At 33.0% G+C, this 26,461-nt stretch overlaps 1 protein-coding gene across 1 annotated transcript; it reads left to right on the top strand.

The window, feature by feature from the left end:
- Window positions 1-181: 181 nt before the first annotated feature.
- LOC149413515 (lysoplasmalogenase TMEM86A-like) lies at window positions 182-24,459 on the top strand. The gene is made up of 5 exons (XM_089644590.1): window positions 182-358; window positions 4,491-4,660; window positions 11,360-11,553; window positions 22,633-22,859; window positions 23,710-24,459. The coding sequence occupies exons 1-5, from the start codon at window positions 338-340 to the stop codon at window positions 23,812-23,814; spliced, it is 717 nt and encodes a 238-aa protein (XP_089500716.1). The 5' UTR covers window positions 182-337; the 3' UTR covers window positions 23,815-24,459.
- The last annotated feature ends 2,002 nt before the right edge of the window (window positions 24,460-26,461 follow it).

The following is a 26,461-nucleotide window of genomic DNA, read 5'->3' as shown; positions in this document are numbered from 1 at the left end:
TTGCTGTTACTGCGCGTGCCCAAACTATTATAAAATGCTACCCTCCTAAAAAAGGCAAAAAAAAATAACGATAAATAGTTTCTATGTGTGGGACTCTTTATATCTGAATATGATCTGAAAACTCTAGAACTTTATTTCTGTGACTGTATTCAGAGTGTTCAATCAAAATAGTAAACAAAGTTTATTTTGACGGTGCTGTGTTGTGAAAATTGTAGATATTTTCGCGGGCCTCGAATGTCGTGTTATCGGATAACATCATTTTAGTTTAGTATTCAATACGCGTAGTCGTAAACCACTGGGCGTTGTTTGATTTCATTCTGTTATTAGTTCGTTCACCATGTCGTCCTCAATGAAAGCGGTAATTATCTAATTTTTAATTAATTATTAATTCGTGATAAAAAAGCATTTCTCCCGGCTTTGCGATAGCGATGGGCATTATCGAAATAGCGGATTGCGTAACGCAAGACATAATTCTAATTTTGTTAAAAAAAATAACGCAAATTTCGTTCCCTAAAAACAGCGTAGTCAAAATTTCAACGACTATTTTATCGATATAATTTCGAATTGATTTTAACGACAGCCAGTATAGCGTAGTATAGCGGTAAGGGCATTGGTTAGATTTAGAGGTTGCGGGTTCGAAATCCGACGAGAACAAAACTGTAAAACTATATCTTAAATTATTTTTGTGCAGTACCTACCTATCATATAGAAAAGTATTATTTTAACATCGAACTAATTCGATTCAAACGAAAACGATCTTTAAAAAAAATGTATTTATATTTTTATTATTCACGTCACTATTTCAATCCTTAATGCCTCATTCAGACGTTTCAATTTTAGTTGAACAACTTTTATTGAACGATAAAAATTGAACGAATTTCGTTCACACGTTTCAATTCAAATCGAACCTTTATTGTTAATCAAGATGGGGTCAACTGAAAATATTAGCGCGTGTTTCTCCATAGTTTCTGAAATTTTGCGAAACGAACTTTAGAATATTATGTTATTGAAAAGTACAAAAAAACGTCGTATTTGGGTTAGGTTAGGTTGGGTTAGATTCTAAGAAGAATTGAATGGGGGGTTCTAGGGCCTGAGCAACAGCAGTACTAACCCAATATTCAAAGCGCGCTTCTTCTGATGTTGTCAAGAAAACGGCGCTATACAAATCATTCAATTATTATTTTTGGTACAGTTTCAGCGCCCTTGAGGTGATTTTTCACAAAAACGGCGCTCTACAAATTATCCAATTATTATTATTATTATAAATTTTTCGGTCTGTAACCGGTCCAGATAAAAAATAAATGAGTGGACTTAAGTTACAAAATTTTATATTCAGAATATTATGAGTGATATGTTTTTTATTAAAAAATAAATTATAAAAGTTTCTGAATGGCTGTATCGACATTTTCACAATAGCATTGTGCACACCCCTTAACCCTGACCCAACATGCAGAGCAGTGTTTCCCAGCCTTCTTTATGCCATGCCCCTAGTCTTCTCAAAAGTCAGATGCCCCACAGGCATTTAAAAAAAAAATAAACAGCAGGTAAATTTTCAAATCATATTGTAATATGTTTGTAAACATATGAACCCCTAATGAAATTAAGTAAAACCTGTTCTAATACATATATTATAACTGAAATTATTACAAAACACAAATTGAAAATGTAATGAAGTGGAGTTAAATAAAAATTAAAACAATAATAAAACACAGGTTACAATTGAAATTTAGTACAAACACACACATATCTTGACGCCTAATTCATTATTAAATTTAGTTACGCTTGCTACAAAGAAATTTTATGTCCGGATCTAACTTATTTAATTTCAGTCTTAGGTCCCCTCTATTAGCTTCTATTAGCTATCCAATCGATTTCGTTTTTTAATGAGTAAATCGCTCATGGTGCTAAATTTTTTTTTGTATGACCGTTGAGTATGCCCCTCTAGGGGCCGTTCAAGTATTAAGTAAGCAGATTTATTACAATTATTTACCCCCTCTTCCTCCTTGTCACCAAAAGTAAGCATAGCTCTTACCCCCCCCCCTCCCATGCTTACGTAAAAATTGGTACCTATATGCATTTTTCTGTTAATTTATTCTGTTTTTTTTTTTATTGATTCATAAGCAGCACTTATAAAATAGACTTAGGATAGAGGACTTTAATGCACATAATATTCATTTAAACAAACTTTATTGACACAGTGGGAATCCCCGAATATGTATTCGGTTTTCAAACATAGACAATGTGTGGGTTGCCAATGTGTAAAAAAAAAACTACTGCTGAGCAGTGCTGACGTAATCACTATCTCGACCCCCCCACCCCCATGTCATCAAAAATAAGCAAAGCAAAGACCCCCCTGCCCCCCTATAGTGCTTACATAATACTTGAACGGCCCCTTATGTGGAATGCCTACGTGTCTCATCTCGGAAGTGTGGTGCCCCACCTCTGAGGCGTTATGCCCCACCGATGGAAAACACTGATGTAGAGCGTATGTGGGGATCTGCCAAATATGACAATACAAAACCGTTAAATTAGGTTAGGTTAAGGGCCATGCAAAATGCGATCGTAAATTAGGTTCATGATCGTGAACATGTCGATACAGTCATGTAAAAAAATTGTTATTTCGATTACTTTTTTCGTCAGTAGAATGGTAGGTATAGTTATTGATTGGTAGCCATATTCGATGGCATTATAAAAAGCAAGCAAGCAAGGGTATGCTAGTGGTGTATTGAGTCCGCACCAAAACTAATACAAAAATATGCTGTAACCAATCCAGAAAAAAATCCTCATGTATATGCGTGCGGCCGCACGAAACATACCCGAGGTTCATGCACCATACAGACTTGAGGAAACGAATAGGTTTAGATTAGAAACCATGCAAATCTATTGATAACCTATTCCTCTTGGAATGCTATGGCTTATACGTACTGGAAACTTTGGCCGTAGTCGTCACCTCGACTTGTTCAAGATACCACACGGCAGAATAGTCAAATGCTCTAGCACAGCATAGCATAACAAGTCCCCTTGGTGCTTTTGAATGAAATTTGTAAAAAAGTAGAAATATTCAGTTAATCTTTATAACCTTTTGACTTTTTTGTATAGGTACCTATTTTACCAAATGTTCAATATTCAAAAAATCTTATGTTCTAAATGATTTATTAATCTATCGTAAAATAATTAAAACAAAATAATAATAACAGAAACTGAACAGTCATGAAATTACAAAAAAAGGTTTCTAAAATATTATTTACTTAAGCTCCCGCATAGCCAATTTCTATCGATTTATCACATTTTTCTCGTTTAAGTTTTAATTTCCAAAAAACTATATGTTATTTTTAAGATAATATCTATATATTTGTTATGCCGAACCGTTAATTATATGAAATTCCCTCGATAGAAAAAAATCGCAAAGTAAACTTCGAAATATATTAAAAACACGTTGTGTTTTGTCATTTAATATGTTATAGACATGAAGAAATTCACAGTGTATCTTTAAATGCAACTAAAGCATTTGTTGAGAGATTTTAGCTCTATTTCAAACGAGTTGTGTTTTATTAAATGTTTTCACCATTTTCGCTTAATTATGATTTTTGTTTAATATTAGCGCGCTGCCTCTAACATTCGTATTTACATATCTCCCTTTCAAACCATCGTTGAACGCTTACTACGGGGCCTAAGACGGAATTTTTCACAGAATTCGAACAATTCATCAAATTTAAGTTCTGTTATTATTTCATCATATACCGGCTGTTTCACAAGGTAAAGTTGTCGAATTCTGTTTCAATCAAAGGCTTTTTAAAAAGACAACAACACTTGATACCAACGTCAACAATAGTTTTTTAATAATTATAGTATACTTCTTCAAATTTTGCAAATTCACTTTGTGGCACCATTTTATTAATAAAATAATTAAAACACTTTGTTTTTAGCACGATAATCTTTATTTTTTATATAAAGTCAACATGTTTCGAGAACGATGTTCTCTTCATCAGGACAATTAATGTACATTAATTGTCCTGATGAAGAGAACATCGTTCTCGAAACATGTTGACTTTATATAAAGAATAAAGATTAATTAATGTACATTAATTGTCCTGATGAAGAGAACATCGTTCTCGAAACATGTTGACTTTATATAAAGAATAAAGATTAATTAATGTACATTAATTGTCCTGATGAAGAGAACATCGTTCTCGAAACATGTTGACTTTATATAAAGAATAAAGATTATCATGCTAAAAACAAAGTGTTTTAATTATTTTATCAATTATAATATAACTTTGATTGAGAAAAATGGCACTTTAATTTATCCATATCCATCTCCAAAAAGTTGAAACCATGTGCTATTTATATATTTTTGGGTATTAAGCATGAAGCGGAATTCGATAAGTGTATTGATTCACAGCATTTGGATAGTAACAGAACTTGAATAGAACATGAATATTAACTTCTGTTAAGCAACCCATCCTTATTATTATTGATTTTTTTTTCAGATGAAGGGTCAATGGCTAAAAACCATCCCTTTTTGGGTAACCGTGACGTTTTATTACATCATTTTCGTACCCTTCGATAGCCCGTCTGCATGGGCCACTTTCATGCGGATCCTTCCAATGCTGGGAAACATATCATTTGTGTTCCTATACGGAGTCGGATCGAAGGACGAGTAAGTATATTTTACATTTACATTACTATTGGTTTCACGTCTCCGTCAGCGTTTCTACGGTCCACCTGTAGTATACAAGCAGCAGCCGCACGGAGAAAACTTACCGATATAAAATATTGCCAATTTATTTAAAATCTCTTCAAATTATTCGTAATCCTGTTAAAAACGGGACTGCAGGCCCTAAACTAATGAATTGATAGGTTTCATGTTAAACTTTGAGTAAGAAAGGTAAACATTCACGCGACGTCTGAAGACTTGTTCATAAAAATCAATGTATTTTGGCATTTCGTCATTATATATTAATAGGACAAACGCAGGTGCATGAACAGTATTATTTTTTACTAGGAAACTTCTTGCTGTCCCGTTTTTAACAGAATTTTAATAAATCAGCTATACTCATTTTTATACGTACAGAAGAATATATCATATATTATTTTTAATTCGTAATTTGTGAAATAACACAAATTAATGAAATAAAATTTATTTGCGCACGCTGGGATTTGAACCCGCGACCTCCAGCTTGCTAGTCGAGAGCCTTACCCTTGGGTACCTACATATTAAAATTAATTATTTTTATATCCATCCACACTATACACTGTTCTACATTGACAAGCAAGGGTGTCTTTATTTACCTGTACCCTGTGCCTTACTTAGTAGAACATTAACTGTTACTTTATAATCCCACGCTTTACTTTTAATAAAAGCAACACGTTTCGTCTACAACTGTGTCTTCTTTAGAGCAGATATATAGACTATTCCACTGATAACTCTGTTGTAGTTTCTCTACAACAGGGACCGCCAAACAACTCGGTCTTGGCACACACTTCTTGCCTCATTCACATTCATACATTGTCTCATACATGCTCTTCTATTATTCTGACTCTTGACATGGCCCGACTCGAGTATCTGATTCACTTGATCGTGCCATGTCTTCCTCGGGCGTCCCCGACTTCTGCTACCATTTGCATTTGCATCATATATCCTCCTTACACTCATATCTTCGTTCATTCGCTCTACATGCCCAAACCATCTAAGCGTCCCTTTCTTAATCTTACTCATTACGCTTTCATCAGGCTTGCACTCTTTGCGGATCTCCACATTCCTCACACCATCAAACATGGTTTTACCACACATACGCCTCAGGGATCTCATTTCAACAGCATTTAATCTACTTTCATCCTTTCTTTGCCAGTTCCATGCCTCACTTCCATACATCAAGGTAGGTACCAGCACTCCGTTGTGGACTGCTAACTTCGCTTCTTTGAACAATTTTTTGTTAGCGCCAACTGCGTTCAGTCCTCCATTAACGGAATTACCTGCATTTACCCTTCTTTCAATATCTACGAATATTTAGGTATTATAAGGCGTAGAAAATTATATACAACAAGGACATTCACAAATATAATACAAGAACGTGCAACGAAATTAGGACATTCACAAATATAATCGAAGAACATGCAACGAAATTAGGCACCAAAGAAGGACAAAGCCAATACACAAAATTGTACATTGTACAATGGAATACAATTTTATAATGCGCTGCCTATGACTAATGAGTCTGCACCAATTGATAGATTCAGGCTGGATTGTAAGTAGGAGGGAGCCATGTCAATAAAAAGAAAATACTCTTGTAGTGATTGTAAGTGATAAAAGTGTGTGTATGTAACGCCGCACAGTGGGCTGAAAATCGCCTTTCATAGACATAGAGACTTGAATTTTCAAGGGTATTTTTTTTGGCTAGAAATGGATTCTGCTGATCATTACTATGCTATAAAATGTCGTACGAAGCAATTGCGTGTACAAATGAAGGAGTTATAATTTTTTTAAGAAAAATTGTATGGCGCTGACATTAAAAATGAGGCTATCTCTGGAATCATAAGGTTGGCCGTTCTATCTTTACACACAGATAATACTACTATTTATTTGTATTTTTTTGACATACTTCATAGTGTGGCGCAAGGTGCGATTTTTTTTTAAATTCTAAAGTGGAAAAAAAATCTTTTTTTTGTTTGATGATTCATTTTAATGCTTGTCCGATTATTTTCAAACAAATTATAAAGCAACCGGACGGCAAAATAATTATGCAATAAGCAATTATTTTGATAACATAAAAAATACTTAATTATTTTGATTGGAATAATAACAGATTAATAACACTTTTTATTTATTTTTAAATATCGAAACATTTGCTTGCTTGTATTTTTGTGCAATTTTCATTTTTTTCCTTTGTATTATTAATCTATTTTGTATTACGTACTCGTACCTACCCTGAGTTTTAAAAAAGATCATTCTCTCTCATTATATTTTATTTATTACTAGCTGACGTTCACCCGGCGTTGCTCGGGGTTATTATTTTTTTTTACATTAACTGTTACTTTATTTTACCACACAGGAGGCCCTGAGGAAAATAATTTCCCTCATGGCCCATGTTATCTTTTGGGGTGCTGTGTGGAGGGTATTTTTTAAGGTAAGAAAGGAGAGGAAGGTTATGGGTTGGGTAGGAATCTAGGGATTAGTGTGTCCAGGAGTGATAAACATATGAATATGTCAAGAGGCCAGTTGGAGAGGTCAAAGGGTCTCCCTAAACCAGACTTTCCCGATCTGGTACGCCACGCAGCTTGTGCAGGGGCATCCTGAATACACCTCACCCGATGAACCAGGGCACCCTTGCTAAATCACAAAGCGTAGCATATTAATGGTTTGGAATAAAGTTTTGAGGTGATAATATTATGATGAGAAATAATATTATTGTAAACACTTCTAAAAGTTTACTTTTTTTAAGTATTTTTTTCACTTGATCATGCCATGTCTCCCTCGGTCCCCGGCTTTTTCTGGCATTAACTTAGTGTAGTAAAACGAAATCCATATTGTTACTGTTAAAAAACTACAGTGCAGAGAAAACGTGTTTGTTAAGTCTTCCTCAAGCGTCCCCGATTTTTTTCACCATTCAGTACAGCATACCATAAAGTTACTGTTAAAACAAACTACATTATATAGTGTTTGATTCGGCCACGTATCTCATTGCAATGCAGACATAGTGCGTTAAGTCTTCCTCCGGCATCCCCGACTTTTTATACCATTCACTGTGGTATACCATATTGTTACTATAAAAAATTACATTGTATCGACATTAATTCGATTTCGTATCTCATCCCAGTGTAGAGAAAATGTGTTATTAGAAAATTTTCCTAGGGCGTCCCCGACTACCATTCTTCTACCATTCAAACTATATCTTTAAACACTCCTGGCACTTGAAAGAACAAACATTGAAAGTTTCAGCGATATTGGTCCATTAGTTTTCGAGTAAATGTGGTACAAACACAGACATATGAATATATAGACTAGAAATTAAAGGTGAGGGGTAAAATCAACTGTTGAAGAACGAAGGGGGTAAAGCTGACTGTGATTCGTCAATAAATCAATCTGACAGTATATATAAGCATCTCGCATTATAATATCACCATTTAGTTCTTAAAAGTAAAATCTGCTTTTGAATGAATAGACATTTTTACATGGGAGCGCAAATTACTCGCCACGTTATGAACAAATTTGCGAAGTCCAAATTCGGCAAAAAAAAATTTCTTCTATTTTCAGAGTCGAATATTTTGTTTACGTATTTAGTTAAGACACTTTTATAAGTGTTCATAATTTACTTCCCAGTAACAACGATGCGCACACTTGAGAATCGCTACATTCGACCACATGTATCTCGATGTGATAGTATATGTTTCTACAACTGATTCATATTATACGATGTGAATAAGCTTAAAATGATGCTTACATATGGAATGTAATACGACAATTGGGTTTATTCTCTTTTTCACATCTATTTTTACAAGTTTTCATATCACAAGCCACTATTTTGCCGTGTTATTTCATAAAATGCCTCGACCATAGCTCGACGCTAGTTCGAACAAGAATGATGACGTCACATTCTCAAGATTCACGGGAAGCCATACGCGAGCCCAGCCGGCTCCAATGGAACCGGTATGGGGAGTGGGGAATAATACGCTTTTAATCACTTAGGACAGGTCTACTAATATTCATATGTCTATGGGTACAAACAAAGAAACAATTATTTTTATGTATGTATATACATTATTTTATTCTTATCTTATTTTTTTCTGCTTGTTTGTATTATCTCACGCAATTTTATTTATCTCATTTGTATTATTAATCTATTTTGATTATGTACTCTCTCTGTTTTTTTAAGACGATGCACTACGAAGTAAATGCAAAATCATGCGTTTTTATTTTTTTTAATTAAATACTGCGAGTAGAATATATCTTGGCCTTTGAAATAATTAAGCATTTTTGTGATCTTTATATAAGCCCGGAAAAAAATAAAATATCAGGCCTATTAAAACTGCTTTAAAGTTCAAAATCTCGTACTTACGAACCCCCTTTCGGATAGGGTTTTATTGTCTAATGTAGCAAATTAAGTTGTTTAGAAATTGACAGTAAAACATTTAAATATTTGTGGCTGAACTTATAAAAGAATAATAAAATAAAACACGCTTTTGGCGATGTTTTTTTCTTACATAAGGAGTGTTATTGTTAGTAGCCCGTTTTCGGATATTACTCGGCGTGGTATAAAAAATAAATCGCTTTAAATAATTGGATTGTTCTCACTCATGTGTGAATAATCTGTAAAAACCCAGTATGTACGATGAATAAATAAATATTACATTTTCCAGTTCTATTGTAACTCAATAAATTCATTGTGACTAACACCTGAAAGAGATTATTTTTTTTTATCAATTCCGTCACCTCAAGTCAGTATCTGATTCATTTTCAGGTCACGCCTAATCTGTCAGAGATTCACAACATATGGTTTCATACAAAATAGTGCGTAGGAATATTAACCGCGTTCAACCAAAACCTATATCACAATTGTATGAGATTCTACAAAGATTTTCTTTTTATTCAATTTATTCCTATTTATTGAAACATTTAAAAATATTTTTGTTAATTTAAAAAAAATAATAAAAATACATTTTTTGGATGTTCCCATACAGGCTGATTTGATTCAGTGTCCCGGCCTTGTGATCTAGGAGGTTTTGGTTCAACGCTCGTGCCTCGAAATTTCAGGTGGCGATTGTTCCATTAAATTAGGTAAACCAAAATCTATGATAAAAAAATGTACTGTGAGCCTAACTTTACTATTTTGCGTGCTATGTTATGCTATTATTATTTTTTTTGCTATTTTATACTTAATTTAAATCATCACTAAAAACATTTCTTCTAAACAAATGTCACTACACCTTAAATGAATACCTTGCATAAATTAAATACCTCTATTTTTTATTTATTACTTACATACATTTGTTAACGTCATGTGGGTTATATAATTTGTATTTGTTGGGTTAGCTGGAAGAAATAGGATGTAACCTATAAGCTGTTTTATATATTATTTATTATATACTATTTTATTATATACCCTTTGTACTCTGTATTTTTGTGCAATAAATATTTATTTTGAATTTTATGGTATGGATTAGCAAAGATTATGTGTTTAATTTTAAAGACATATATGTATAATATTGTCAACAGATGTCACTTTAATTTTATTTATAGCAACTAATTTATTTGTTAATTTAGTAGATTCCTATGTTACCATGATAATCAGTGTTCTTTTGTTTTCTGTTAGAATTATTTGTAATATAATAATAAACAGCTTGTGAACGAAGCATCCATGCGTTTTAATATTATAGAAGGAATTTAACTAGAAATTAAAATAAAATGAATACAATATTTAACAATTATGTTCGTATTACACCTGGTGGGTTACAAGTTGGTTGTACCTACACTAGATACCCGCCTAGGAGCAACAAAAGTACAACAAAACTACACAAAATAATATTTTAACTTTACAAAAAAGACGTACATTGTCAGATCTTTTGTATCTACATAATCTGCTAAGTAATAAAATAGAAATGTTCCGAATTGCTATCTGTCATTAGTTTAAATGTTCCAACAAGGCGTACCAGGCACACTACGCTTCTTGATATAGAAGCCAACAATGCTAATGCAGAAAATAACTCACCAATTATTCCCGCAATCACAACACATACTACCTACCCTTTACGAAAAATTGCTACAATTAGGACGATTATTTCTGAGAATTTGAACAATCCATCAAATTCAACGTTCATTTTAGGGTTCTGTGAAAGTCCTATTCAAGTTCTGTTATTATTTCATTATAGGCTAGTTGCTTGAAAGAACTGAAATAATAACAGAACTTGAAAAAATATTACACAGAACTTATAATTTAATATTTAGAACCTTATAACTTTTAGTAAAATGTACTGTGAATGCCGTACGGAAATAAAATTAAACGGACAATAAACATATTATATCCTTTCTCTTATTTTTCAAAAACGATGCGTAAAACAGAAAAATATGTTATAAGTTACACAAAAAAAAATAATCCGCCTCAGGCCCAATATATTTTGTGAAATCACCCTCTTTAATTTCGCAGTGTAGCGTAAAACTAAAACTAAATTTTTCGTGAAGTGCGGTGTAAATTGTACACATATTATATTAGGGTGCAAAAAAGCGCAAGCCGAACTACGAATTATGGGAAAGTAACGAAGCTCTCAACGGCAGAACGCATCCCTAAATTTTCATGAAAAATCAAATTTCGCGGTATGAGGGTTATTTTTTTTTCTTCAACGATTAACTGTGTATTATTTTCAGGTACATTTACACCCGTCGAATTCTTGCTGGATTGACATTTTCAATGCTCGGGGATGCTGTCATTGTCTGGCCTGACTATTTCTTGGGTGCAATGGTTCTCTTTGGAATTGCACACATGTATTACACGAAAGCTTTCGGATTAAATCGCCTTAATATGAAAGCTGGAATAGCACTATTTGCAGTAACAACATTCTGTAAGTCTTAACTATTTATTTATTTATACGAGGTGTCCGTTCGGGGGGTGATTCTATATCAAAGTATATCTACAGGTAAAAAGCTAAATAAAATTGTTGAATCGTCTGTCTAATATCTTCTATGAAAAAATATTTTATACGAAATATAAAAAATATGCGAAAATTTACAAAAAGTCGTGAATTTTTTTATTTCCACCATCATGCAGAATCACCTCTCGAAGTTAGTAGACATATAACTTAAAACCGGAAAAATATTTTTAATTTGAAAAAAAAAACGATGGAATTTCAAGAAAAGTTTTTTTTTAATGTGATTTTATTAATCATTTTGCTTTTATGTCATATAGAATCACCTATCGAAGTTAGTACACTTTACCCTGGGCACCCTGTATACATATAAGAGTAGGTAAATCGTGCTTAGAGTGGTCCGCGAAAATTTTGGAGGTGATTGATTGCTAAACACAATTTTTTTGGAATTATAAAGCAGACACCAAATCTTGGATCATTAGCTAAGACAGATCCAAGATCAAAATTATATAAAAATACCTTTATAAGTATGTACTCCAACTAGATGCTGATTAACAAATTTATCATTTATTATTATTATTTATTATTTTCTTTTTTTATCATTTTCATTTTCAAATTGTCACTTAATGTAATGAAATATTATTTGTATCAAATAATATGTAAACAATAATTTATGTATCCAATTTTATTTATGAATACTTGTATTGTGGTTGTAGCTTTACAATAAATCAAATTGAACATTATGGGGCTGACAGATTATGCTATACGCATCTTGTATGGCGAGCAGAGATTAACCATTTCACAGGTCCTTGATTGACTCTGTACAGATTCCCCTCCCGGCGATGCACTACGTCGTGTAATATTTTAAATTGAGCCGCTACCAATAACAACCCTTACGTAGATGGCGATAAGGTTTAAATTCCCGCTTAACACCATCCGCCTGTTTTGATTTATGCAAGAAAAAAACATGGCCGAAAAGTGCCTTTTATTTTATTTTGTGGATGTTCAGGCATAAATATTTAATTTTTTTTCCATCATTTTATAAATAACTATATTTTCCACATTATACAATAAAATCATAACCGAAAATGGGTTCGTAAGTAGGAGATTTTGAACTACAAAGCAGTTTTCATAGGGCTTATACATTTTTTTTTCTGGGCTTATAAAAAGACTTATCTAAAAAATACTGGATTATTTCAAAGGCCAAGATGTATTCTACTCGCAGTATTTAATTAAAGCATCTGAAACATTTCTAGACGACCAAATTTTCAAACCAAAAACACATGATTTTGCATTACTACGTATTGCATCGCCTTAAGACGAGACAATACTCTAAAATGAAGTGGGTATCTTAACGACGTAAAGAAGCCATGAACAAAAAAATGCCACGCGCGGCCCTGGGTTTTTGGACAGACAGAATTTTCCCTAGCAAAAATCTAAAATAAAATAGGAATCTTAATGAAATAAGTAATGAAGTCGTGTAAAGACAATTTTCGGCGCGCGGCCCGGCGTAATTGACGAACATAGGTCGAATTTGTTCTAGTAGACCAAGAAAATTGATCTTTCCGTGGGGTTTAATTTATTTTTTCTCATGAACGTATTACTAAAATCACATATGTTTCTAGAGGTGTCCCTCGGGAAGTTGCTAATTCATCGTCTAGACAAATAATATTTGATACTTACAGCCAATTTTTAAGTTTGAAAACCGTTTTACGTAAAATATTTAATTTCATTGTGATTTTAACCCTAGATAACTAAATTGTTTTCATTGTTTCATGGTAACTACACTTTCGTCGAGTGGACTACGCAATAAAAGACTATAAATAAATCAAAAATATTTAATTAAGATAGGAACTTGTTACATGGCACAAATGAACAAATTTATATCAATTATTATGTGGACCACAAATAGCCTTTCTACATCTGGTGCAACGGTGTTTGGTCATACTCCGGGACTTGGATGGACACAGGTAGCAAATTTTAGGCACGTTTGACGTAGATGGAACCGGAGCTTCTATTGTAGAAGATTCGCCAACATTAACAATAAATATAGGAATATTTGAATGTACGTACCTTAAAAATAAAAATTGTTGTTAAAACTAAACTTTCGTCCAGCGGACGACGCGATGGTCATAGGGCACGTCCTAGTATGCGTGTGGCCGCAATCGCATCACGTGCTGCACTGTTTACTCAAATTAGGAAGGTAATGAAAGAGTCAAGGTCGAGGAGCGGGGGGAAGTAGGTGATTTAGAATTTCGCCGAGTAGCGCGTCGTCGCCTCGACGAGCGATTAGTTATCTAGGGTTAAAAATATCTTTTATCTTTTCAGATCCAGACAATCGATAAAGCACCTACCAGTAGTAAATGTTTTATTTTATTCCGTATTTGAAATCTAATCTAATATTATTTATAAAAAGAAACTGTGTTTCCCTACCTGCCTAGTTATCTTCACAACCAGCCACTGCCACCAACCGGTGGTTAGGTTGGTAGATAGCCCTTGGTGTCACATCGAAAGTAAGAGAGTTTGGTGGGGGTGGTTAAGCGTGGGTGGGAGTGGGTGACGAAAGTGTGCTTTGTTATGGGAAGGCCGCGAATGCTTCATATTATTTCAGAATGGGCCCGCCGACTGTGTCGGTGAGTCTGGAATATTCCAGAAAGTTCATGAAGGTTCTCAAATACTCTAACAGGTTCTGGAAGGAGGAAGAAGGTTCTATAAGGTTCCAAGCCAAGTGGCCGAGTGTGTCGGGGAGTCTAGAAGGTTTCGAAAAGTTCGAGAATGCTCTTGAAAGTAGCTTCGCGTGGCGGGGTACAGCTATTGTATAAATTTTCATCTTGGCGTCTGAACTTACAATACAAATTGGATTTTACGGGTATACTACTACAAATAATAAATAGGTAAGACCAATGGTAGCGCAGCACTTAGGTACTAAAAATAAATCTGAACTTTGTTAAAAATATAACTTATCATTATTATTACCAAAAGAATTACATAATGTTGTTTGTTACCACAAGCTTGTGCTTATCTTACATTTCGAAGATAAGTTTTATCAACAGAATGTGTTAACCTTTCAGTTTTTGAGATTGTTCAAAAGTTTAATTTATTATGCGAGTATTACACAAGAGTCCCAACTGCTCCCAACCTTCTTGAACCAGTGAGACTAAGGCACTCTCACACGAAGAAAAATGACTATTGCTGATTCATAATTAAAAACGGGATTGCCGGTCTTACGAATGAATTAACAGGTTTCCTGATAAACTTTAAGTAAATTACGAATATAATGTCGGAACACGTGTTCATGAAAATCCAGATATTTTTGCGCTATAACGAAAATTCTTTGTATCATCGTGATATATTATCAAGGCAATTTGGGAGGCGGGTTTGTGTACCGCCGCCCCGGAACCCATTATTGGATAACCAACACCTCTGCCATAGGTCACCCAAAGTGGCTCGCTACGTTTGGTGACTTAGTAGGGGTGCTCGGGTTCATCGGGTGAGGTGTGTTCAGGATGCGTCTTCCCGCCAGCTGCGTGGCGTGCCAGATCGGAAGAAGCTCTTTGGGGAGACCCTTTGACCTCTCCAACTGTCCTCTCGACCCTGGGATATATTCATACGTCCGTCTCTCCTGGACACACTGATTCCTAGATACCTACCCAACCCTCATACCCTTTAACTTCCCAGAACTTCCTGTCCTTAAAAAAACCCTCCACACAGCATCCCAAAAGATGACATAGGCTTCCTGTGTTGGGTTAATGAAAAAAAGTCAAATCGATAAAACATTCTCAAATTGAGATTTTATTAATAAGGCCTGTTTTGGCAAAAATCGATTTCTCTCCATACATTTGGGATATGTTGTATGGCTGAAAGTGGTGGAGAGGGGACAGTGGAAAATGAGGAAGTACCAGACTATTCAGATCTGGTCACCAGATTTAAGCTATTCAAGTAAAATTTCGATTCTCAGTGGTGGTCTTTAACCAGGGCGATACTGAGAGTATCTTCCACTCTGAACGTGACGCAAATATACTGTCTATTATTTTTAATAAATTGTGAAATATTACAAATTAAACTAATAAAATTTACTTGCGCAGGCCAGGATTTGAACCCGCGACCTCTAGGTTGCTAAACGAGAGATATATTGCTTATCTAATATATACACTTTTGGTCGAATTGACCTTCCCATTTTTTGAAGGTCAATTGTGCAAAACTTCGTTAATCTAAGAATGCCATTTGCTACTCCTCCTCCTTATCTTTAACCTACTAAACCTTGTATCAAGTTATTTAAAAAAATATATAGGCAAGTAGATAGGTACCTACTCTTTTTTTTAAAGAAAGACAAACATTCCCAGGTTACGAATAACCTGACAATATTTTAAAATCCTTACTTCCACAGAAAGCGTAAAATGTTGCTTGTGTCGTTATGTAGGAATTGAATCGGCCAGTCGAGGAATTGAACTCACTACGCCTGGGCGGGACCCAGACGCGATTCCAAGTCAGACAGACACTGACCGGTCACAAAAAAGCATGATTAAATTTCACGAACCTAGTTTTTAAATAGCGTTTTTACACACACCTCTGTGAATCCAAAATTGTAAACATTCGCGATTTTTTTATGAATTATTTTTATATGAAACGATTTAAAAATGAGGTGACAATAATGTTTGACGTTTTTTTAATACATTTGTCTAACAAAATGAGTGTGTATTTAAAACAAATATTATGTTTGCATTAAAAAAAATTAGATTTGATAAATTATGTGTTTATTTTTAATAATTAAATTTACTAGCGTATTTCATTACATTTCAAAAACAGTTTTCGGATACGTTAAGAAATATTTCATTTATTTGGATTGGAAGTGGAATTACTCCGACCTTCTGACATAATATGCCAGAGGCCAGTGGCTCCTCTATTTATAATTTTGGTTTGCAAATTACCTTGCTGACTTCACTTTCAAAGTTCAGCACGTGGGTGGGTATCAGGACTTAATTCAAACAAATGGATGTCTTGTAACCAGAGATGTGCAAAATGGGTACCCAAAACCATTTGAAATGCAAAGTGGAAATGGGTCAAAACTTTTCCATTTGAAAATGCAAAATGCAAAATGGTTTTTAGAAAAGCATTTCAAATGCAAAATGCAAAATACCTATTTTCAAAATGCATTGAAAATGCAAAATGGTTTCTCAGGTTTAAAATAATTATAGAATTTTTAAACAACTTTGTCATTTAATAATGGACATCAATGTAGAACAACTTGTGGAATAACAAATCATACATACTGATATGTACTGTGTAAAAAACAATTGAATTTGAGTTTAATATAATAGAATCTATTATTAACTAAATATTGTCATTTTTAATGATTTTTTCTTAAGGCCATCATCATTTGTGTAGTAACCCTCTAGTGAGGGGACATCCACCAGTGAACAGTAAAGAAATACAGGACAGTGAAACAATCAGACAATATAAAATGTTGTTTTCTAGTGCGCACCCATTATTTGACCATAGATTGTCACAGAAAACTCCAAGCAGGCGCACTAGAAAACCCACAGATAATATGTTACAACTTTGAGAAAACCAATATATATTCTATATTATGTAGGTACTATGTATTGTAGCCTTAGCCATTATTAGATTTTAGAAGAACGAGCTTCTCAAAAACATCATCACTCATTTTTCTTCTATGAGGTCTCATGATTATACCTCCATTTGAAAAGAGACATTCAACTGGTGCTGAACTCGGAAGACAAGTATTGCTTTTGATGAACATGTGCTTAACAATAGAGTAGTCATGAAACATTTCAAAATCGGTTCATTTGTCTTGAAGGTATTGCAAGGCTTCTAAATCCGGAGTTCCTGCTGTTGCTGCGGAAGAATCAGATGAATCTTTAATATCTTCCAAAAAAATAAGATTCATCCTGTACAAGACTATTAGTTCCACTTTGTGGATTTACATAACATTTTTTGGTACTTTCTTTTAATTTCCTTATTTGTAGTAAAAACACTGAACGGACTCTGTCCTTCTGTTTTAAAAAATGGATACGACAGTGTAGCGCAAATTGTACTGGTAGCGACCATGCTCGCTTTTAAAACCTTTGAACAAGTTGAGTAAGTGGCGGAAACATTTCCATTCTCAATGCTGCCAATGATGGTAACATCTTTGAAGGAAATACTTCATTTTTGTGGTAATGTATTGTGATATCTCTCACATCCCTGAAAGAAATAATATATTTGGTTAAAATGCAGTTCGTACATATATTTATATAATAAAATAAGATAAGCAATGCCATACAAATTATCCATCTAAATCCATCTTCACTTGTATATTCTTAAACTACTGAATATACTTACATAGCATTCTACAATTCTAGCATAATATATTGGTTTTCTTTAGGAAGCGTGCATAGGTAGATATTTCGATGTGAGATATAATAATATTCATTACAGTACTTACATGATTGTAAATCCAAAAACACCACGACCACAGATTATGAAACCATTGAAAACACAAAAAAATTGCGCGGGACTAATGTTGGTAACGTAAAAAAATAGAAACTGCTATCTAAAATTTAATATTACAACGTCATGGCCCCGTGTTCACTATTTGAATCTATATATTTTTTTAATGGTATCACTTAATTGCCAGGGCTCCTACCAGGTAGCAACTTGACAGACGTAAATTATCTCTAATATAGTCTGAGTATAAAAAGATGAGTGGAGATAACAGGAAGAATGTTGCAAAAAAGCATTTAAAATGGAAAATGCATTGAGAAAAGCATTTAAAATGCAAAATGCAAAATGGTTTTTAGAAAAGCATTTAAAATGCAAAATGGAAAATACCCATTTTGCATTTTGCATTTCCATTTGAAATGGATTTATTTGAAATAAAGCACATCTCTGCTTGTAACAAATATTTTATACTGTTAATATATTGACTCAGCTCGTGATCTTGCAAAACTAATCGTGAGAAAAACTGCCAAGTCTTTTTCGCAAGTCTTTAAATAAAATTATTCATGTAAGCGCCATATTAATGGATTAATATTATCATATTAATTTTCAAATAACAAAATTATTTTAAAAAAAATCTTTAAAGCATTTTAAAACCTGTGTTCATACAGCTTTACTGATATTGACTTGCGGATTTTAACAAAAAATAATACTTATTATTACAGTGATAAACTAATGTTTATAAGACAAGGTTTTTATGCATAGCACAAAGTATAACAAATTATTATAAGAATTGATTACTCGCCTGAAATATCCATACAAATTGAAAATATCTCTCGAGTAAAAATTAATGCCGCCGGACATCACAAGGGTGCGGGTTCAATTCCCGTCGGCGGCATTTATTTTTACTCGGGAGATGTTTTCAATTTTTATGGATATTTCAGGCGAGTAATTAATGCTTATAATAAAAAAATAAACCACTTATCTTCAATGTTAAACTACAAAATATTATTGTTCCGTAGAGATCTTAGACGTATTATGTCAATGGTCGAGATACATAAATATATGCAAACATAATAATAATTTTTATTCATGATATTATCTTTTCTGGACAGTAATTTGATTCCAAATCTAGACAAATATATTTATTTGATGCTGCTAAGGAGATCCAAGTGTTGGAGCGAGTGGAACTATGGTAACTACATTTGGGAAATGTTTTGACAAGGAAGTTGGGAAAATATAACGCGAAGAGAAAGGGAAATATCTGCTATCTTATTCTGGTCACTAATATGGCTAAAGTCATTTCAAGCAACCTTTCAACTCCCAACAGGGTGATTGTGAGAATGACTGAACTGTGCAGTCAAAATTATTTGCTTGGTATATCAGTGAATCGACCTCGTTATAACAGTCAACAATTCGGCCCCTTAGGGTCATAAAAACGTATCTCATTTTTTCTCTACTTTACAGGAGAGCAAGAAAACATAGTTCTCAATTAATCAGTGTTGTATACTTTTAAACAAACGAAACATATTAATAATTTCTTCTCATTTAGTTAAAGGATGGTATTTTGTGCTTCTGAACCATCTTTTAAATATAAAATAGTAATTCATTTTACCATCCGTAACTCAAAATCGATAAAAATTGAGTTACATTTTTTTGACTCTAAGGGGCCGAATTATAAGAACATAATTATCATAATTCCTGATTTCAATTTATTTTTTTCTCCATACACCTTCTTTTTTTAACTATTACCTACTCATACATAAATTTAAACTTAAATTCATTGATTTTAACTTAAAATCATTAGTTTTCAGAACAATCTCAGGCGAAATTACATAATGATATTCTATGGACACACGTAATAGGTACTAACACTATGTAATAAGGAAAAATATCATTATTGCCGTGATCGTTATAACCAAGTTTGACTGTATTATGATTTCTAAACGTGGTTTTGATGTAATACACAGTTTACGCAACATCTTAAGTTTTTCGTGTTACAGTGTAGTCCAGCCCAGATGAATGAGGCTATATACAAACGTAGTTAATCATTCTAATTTTTCAATCCAAAGCAACTATTTTTCAATTACGTCATTTTAATTAAATGTTTTGTCTTGACAGGTAAAAAATAGTTCCTATATAGGTGAGTGGTTCATTTAAGAGGAAGCTACAAGCCGAAAATGTGTAGATTCTTGGTATACCTTATATTGTAGGTAATAGGCATTAAAATCGCTTGAAAAACGGAGTCTAGAAACGTTCGATTTCAAGCACAAAACTGGTTTTTATTTATTTTGTGAATAATTTTACAAGAAAGCAAAAAAGTTAATCAAGTGGAACTGTCACAGATAATCTTAGCTATAAACTGTATTTTTTGTTGTTTCCTTTACGCGTTCATACATTTCTATTGCAAAAATATTTTTTTGGAAGTTTACATTTATATTTTTTGATGAGTAATTTATTTTTTATTTGTACCTATGCTACTCAAGCGAAACGATAGGAAAACCTTCAATTTATTTAAATCATATTTTTTGGTATTCATAATGTACACCAATTCGTTATAAAGATGAATCAAAATAGTGATTTAGCATTAAGCTTCGCCTTAATGCTAGCTAGCTAGGCTAAGCAGATTACCCACACGATTTGCGGAAATGATAAATTGATTATGATAAAGTTAAGTTGTCTAAAAAAGTTGCAGTAAAAAATGTTAACACAGAGAGATGTATGATTAAGCTAGTGGAAAAAAGATTAATTTTGATGTACATCTCAAGATGCTGAACAAAAAATACAAGGGATTTTCAGACTTACAATAATGATTGCTTTTAGTCAATGAGTCATAAGCTGTAAGAATATCTAAGCATTAAAATGTTCATTGTTAGTTTTTTTTTAAATTTCTTAATTATCTACTTACCTTCTATCTATTTAAATAATATATATGTCTGTGTCTAGGGCGGGCGACGTGGTTTTGATTGTTAAATACATTTACCTATTTGAAATTTACTTTTCTTCACTTTTTTTTAAATGAATGAATGCAAATTTTTGACTCTGAAATTAAGGCGTAGCTTAATGCTAAATGCTGGTATACCCTTATCTATGGAAGTGAGGCATGGAACTGGCAACGGAAGGATCATCCTAGTAGATTGAATGCTGTTGAAATGAGATCCCTGAGGCGTATGTGTGGTATAAGATCGTGTGAGGAATGTGGAGATCCGCAAAGAGTGCAAGGCTGATGTAAGCGTAATGAGTAAGATCAAGAAAGGGACGCTTAGATGGTTTGGGCATGTAGAGCGAATGAGCGAAGAAAGGAGTGAAAGGAGGATATATGATGCAAATGCGAATGGTAGCAGAAGTCGGGGATGCCCGATGAAGACATGGCACGATCAATTGAATCAGATACTCGAGTCAGGCCATGTCCAGAGTCAGAATAATAGAAGAGTATATATGAGACGATGTATGAATGTGAATGAGGCAAGTAGTGTGTGCCGAGACCGAGTTGTTTGGCGGTCCATCCTCTCTGCCTACCCCTTCAGGGAAACGGCATGATGGTTAGGTCGTTAGTTGGTTATCTTTATAACGAATTGGTTTACATTGCGAATACCAAAAAATATGCTTTAGATAAAAAGCTTTTCATATAAAAATGTAGTTACTCAATATAAAACATAAATGTAAACTACTAAAAAATGTATTTATTCAATAGAAATGTATGAAAGCATAAATGAAACAACTTAAAAAAAAACCAATATTATGCCTAAGATTATCTGTGACAGATTCCCTTGATTAACTTTTTTGCTTTCTTATAAAATTTGTTTAAAAAAAAATTAAAACTGCCTTTGACTCCGTTTGCCAAGCGATTTGCCAATTACGTATATTCGTGACGATATAAGGCATACTAAATATTTACACATTTTTGGCTTGTAGTTTTCTCTTAACCCACTTCTCGACATCTAATCGAGCCTAAACTCGGCAGACTCGTTATCGATGACAATGCATTATATCAACAATTTTACAATAATATTTTGGTGGCAATCATAAAAAAAACAAATTTCTGAAATCGGATGACATTACATCAATCGTACGAAATAAATGTTGGTCCTACCCGATCTGCATTTAGTGAAGTTAGTAGAGTTATCTACATCAGTTCGTAGGTGAGAAGGCTCAATCCTCAGTCAAACTATTTTTTTTTAGTTTTATAAAACCTTTTCAGAATTTAGTAAAAAAAACTTTGTTTATTTTTCATACAAATCTACATTTTTATTCCGAGATTGATGAAATTTTGCACACTTGACCTACAAAACGAGAGGAATGCATTGTCTATGTCTGATTTCTAAAAACTTTTTGTAAAAGGGCAACACTCAAAACTGGGGACTTCAGCTGGTCATATGTAATAATGTTTTGTCGATTGAGGAGCTAGATGCAATGACAACTTAAACACGCACAAGCTGTTTTTGTTCTAATGCTGTAAATGTTAGTACTGTAGGTTGTACACAGACAAAGCTACAAGCAAAAGTTGGAACACTTGTTACAACAAGTGAATACCGACTTAGCATTTCAAAAAACTTTTATTGAAAACTACAATTTTCATCATATGGTTGTCCTCAATTTTTATTTATTTAATTCTAGTGGGCAGTAAAATACTGCCAGGAACCACTGGAGTATTCACAGTCGGAGTATTCCTGTACATCATCTGCATCACCATCATGCTGTGGGCCGTCACCTCCCGACTCATATCCTCCGGGAAGAACAGGACCTGGACCGAAATTGTCTCCTGCTTCGGAGGTTACAGCTTCGCAGTCTCTGACACGTTTATTGCGTTCAATTTATTTGTTGCTCCTGTTCAGAATGCCCAAGTGAGTATTATTAAACCCACATAATATTATAAAATATATTGTATTTTTTTAAAGTGGGCATATATCAATGCCATCTATTGACCAATACCATAAACAGATTGCAAACAATCACAGCCGAGTTCGCTTCAGTTGGCTGTGTCATTCATAACTCAAGTGGATTATTATTATCACAGGCTTTTTGTGTGTAATTTGTATGATTCCAAGAAATCTTCAAAAATAATTTGTTGGCAATTTAAAAAGTAACCGCCCTTTAGAAATAAATACAAATACATTACATAAATGAGTCTATCTTTAAATAAATTACATGAATGAGTCCAGTTTACAGTAAATACATTACATAAATTTATTTATTTTATTTTAATATTACATTTAGTTACAATAGTGACGTATTGCCCATCTCACTAGGTGTGGAATTGATGAGTCTATCTTTAAATAAAATACATAAATGAGTCCAGCTTACAATAAATACATTACATAAATGAGTCTAGCTTACAGTAAATTACTTACTTTTTTATTAAGATTCTTTATTACATAAATATATAAATTTGTAAGTACCAAAATACTATTTATTTTTTTCATCACATTGGTTGAAGTGTGATTCAAATGTGTGAACTCATTGGTTTACTTAATCATTGGTACCTATTTGGTGTAATAATTGTTCACTTGTTTTTTTTTAAATATTATTTACTTATTCAAATAAGTAGGTACCTACCTACAGCCGATTTTGAATTTGTGTTTCCCTGTAAAAATTTGTACGCCATCTTCAAATTAGTTTTTTTCTAGAATTTTATCTGAAAGTGATGTGTACCCAAGCTGAAGTAAGAATCTTATTATTTTTTTCTATTTTTAGATGCTCATCATAACTACATATTACTTTGCGCAATTTGCGATGGCGCTGAGTGTGGCAGGAACCAGCTCTGGAAGGAAGCCGGTTCAGAAGAAACGGCAGGAATAGTCAAAAGGCGAAAATATTAAGCATTCCACTGAAGATCTCAATATGACCAAAGAAACTAACAGATCCACAACAAAAACACGCTAAGAATTACACGGATAATGGATACAGTCAATTTCCTTAACATTTCTTATATCATGTGATTTTAAATTTTATACTCAATAGACAATGCTAGTAACAGATTCAATAAATTATTAATCATAAATTTCATACATTTTATGAACATCTAGAATTAAACATGTTAAATTATGTACAAACTCAAACTGTGCCTGATGCTAGTAAAAACCTCAAAGGCGCTGTGTTAGGTGTTAGGTATCATCAGCGCTTTAACTCCTTGGCAAATCGGTGTCAGGAGCGGACTGCTCCAATTGCATCTGCACGGGGATGTGTTCCTGCAAATACCTCACATATTGTGATTTAACGCAGAATTTTTGTAAATAATTTCCAACTTAACATTAATAATTTGAATTCTGGCATTTTGCAGAGTAATTTTAAAATGTGGAATAGAATTGTGTGTATTATTTTATTGTCTCTCTTTCTGTTGAATGTATATTTAAACCATCGTACATAATATACAGGGTATCCGGGGGTAAAGTGCGCTAACTTCAGATGAAAGTGATTCTATATGACGGTAGAAATAAAAATAAACTTTTTCAGAAATTCCATTGTTCATTATCTTACACAAAAATATTTTTATTTATTTTTTTTATTTTATTTTCCTGTAAAAACAATTTAACTTTTTAACCTAAAAACTAGGTACCTTAGAAAAAATAATTAATTAGAATTTCGAAAAAAGTTATTTGTCTTTTTTACTTGTAAACACATGTAGTATCACTCCCCAAAGTTAGCGCACTTTATCCCTGGATACTCTTTATATGTTTGATGTATAATTTAAAATAAATTGTCATGTTGAAATCTATAATAGGTTTTAATTTTTGACGCCGAATCAAATATTTGGAGTGGAAAGCATAATAATTATGTTCTGAGATTACAAGACATATTTTTATATTTTTTATAAGTAAATTAAAAGACATAACCAATACGTCATCGCACAATGGTTTTAATCATCAGCTTACTGATTTTTATTCATTATTAAAGATCCCATGTATTATAATTATGTTTAATCATAAAAAAATAATATTAAAGTCATCTTTCAATCAGTGTAGCCAATTTTATAAATAAAACGAAATTTCGACTTCTGTTTTTTTTTTAACAGAAATATAATCATGTTACATAAAATATTTTAAGAACTTATTGCACTCAAACCAAAGCTATATTTAATAAAATGAGTTTTCACTAGAGAAAATGTATATTCCATAGATTTTAACTTTTATATAAATATTATATCTAACTGTTTTTAATACTGTTGTACACGCAAAATGAAATATGGAGAAAAGTTATACATTTTATTGTTCTGTTTTATATAATTTGTTATTTAGAAGTATTTCTTTCATAATAAACAGTTATTTCAGTCAACTAATGTTTTTTTAATCATTTGTGCAATATTTATTTGTAGTTATTTTACACATTACTTACAAACTTTATTAAATAAAAGTGGGTACTTACATGTAAATAATTTTATACAGTTTTAAGTGTTACACAATTGATATACAACCATTAAATGTATGGTAAATGATTTTTTATCAGTTTCGTAATATGTAAATCATGTTTATTGGTAAGTTACCTACCTACTTCGTGGCGGGCTGAATCGGGAGATATTGGTTTAGGTTTAGGGAGACCTTTTGACCTCTCCAGCCAGACTATCTCTACCCATCACCTTGCACCGCAGTGGGAGGGATGCACTCACACATAAATAAACCACTCTCTAGATCGATATCTTCGGGCTTTTTGTATGGCGCCATTTTGTCACCCCCTTAACCACAGACGACCACAGATAAAACGGTCGTTTGGTCCAGACAGGTAAATATATGGTGGACCATAAAGAAATCTCAAGGTCATTAAAAAAAAGAGCAAACATAGACAATATACCTGCACCCAGCTAACATCGTTCATTCACTAGCCCAAAAAAATTATATAATAAAAAATACTGGAATGCAGGAAAAGGAAAATAAAAAAAAAACCCACAGCTATGCACACATCAAAATATTTTTTATTTTCAAAAAGACAATGGACAGTAATACAAAACAGGGTCGGTACAACCGATGTATTGAGCATTGATTTATCATTGAAGTAGAAGATAATACTAATATATCTAAACAAAACATGAAACAGAACAAGACACAAAAAAATAAAAAGTAACAGTCTCAACTAGGAATCGAACCCGGGATTTCTGTCTTACTGCAACAACTTAATAGGATTTAATTTGACCTTGCACAAAAATACAAGAATATATACACAAAATAGCACTAGAAGTTATTCAAGTTCTCCTGCAAGGGTTTCATATAATTTTCACAGCTTTGTCGTCAGCAAACATCATTGAAAATACTGGTACTTACATGATGTAATTCTGGAGAGGTTTAAATGAACTTGTTTGATGTAATCGTGGCTTTGTTTAGCAATTTTAGTCTCCTAATACGTGGTATAAGATCGCGTCAGAATACGGATAGGTCTGAAAAATTAATCAAATTATTAGCCAATGAAGTACATTCAGGAATCATGAACATTGTATCAAAGAACGAGAGGTTAGTAC

The sequence above is a fragment of the Hesperophylax consimilis genome, chromosome 21 (genome assembly GCF_061612785.1).
Source record: "Hesperophylax consimilis isolate HC1 chromosome 21, BYU_Hcon_1.0, whole genome shotgun sequence".
Classification (NCBI taxonomy): Eukaryota; Metazoa; Arthropoda; class Insecta; order Trichoptera; family Limnephilidae; genus Hesperophylax; species Hesperophylax consimilis.
The sequence above is the reverse complement of the archived record's forward strand: the minus strand, read 5'-3'. Positions and strand labels throughout refer to the sequence as shown.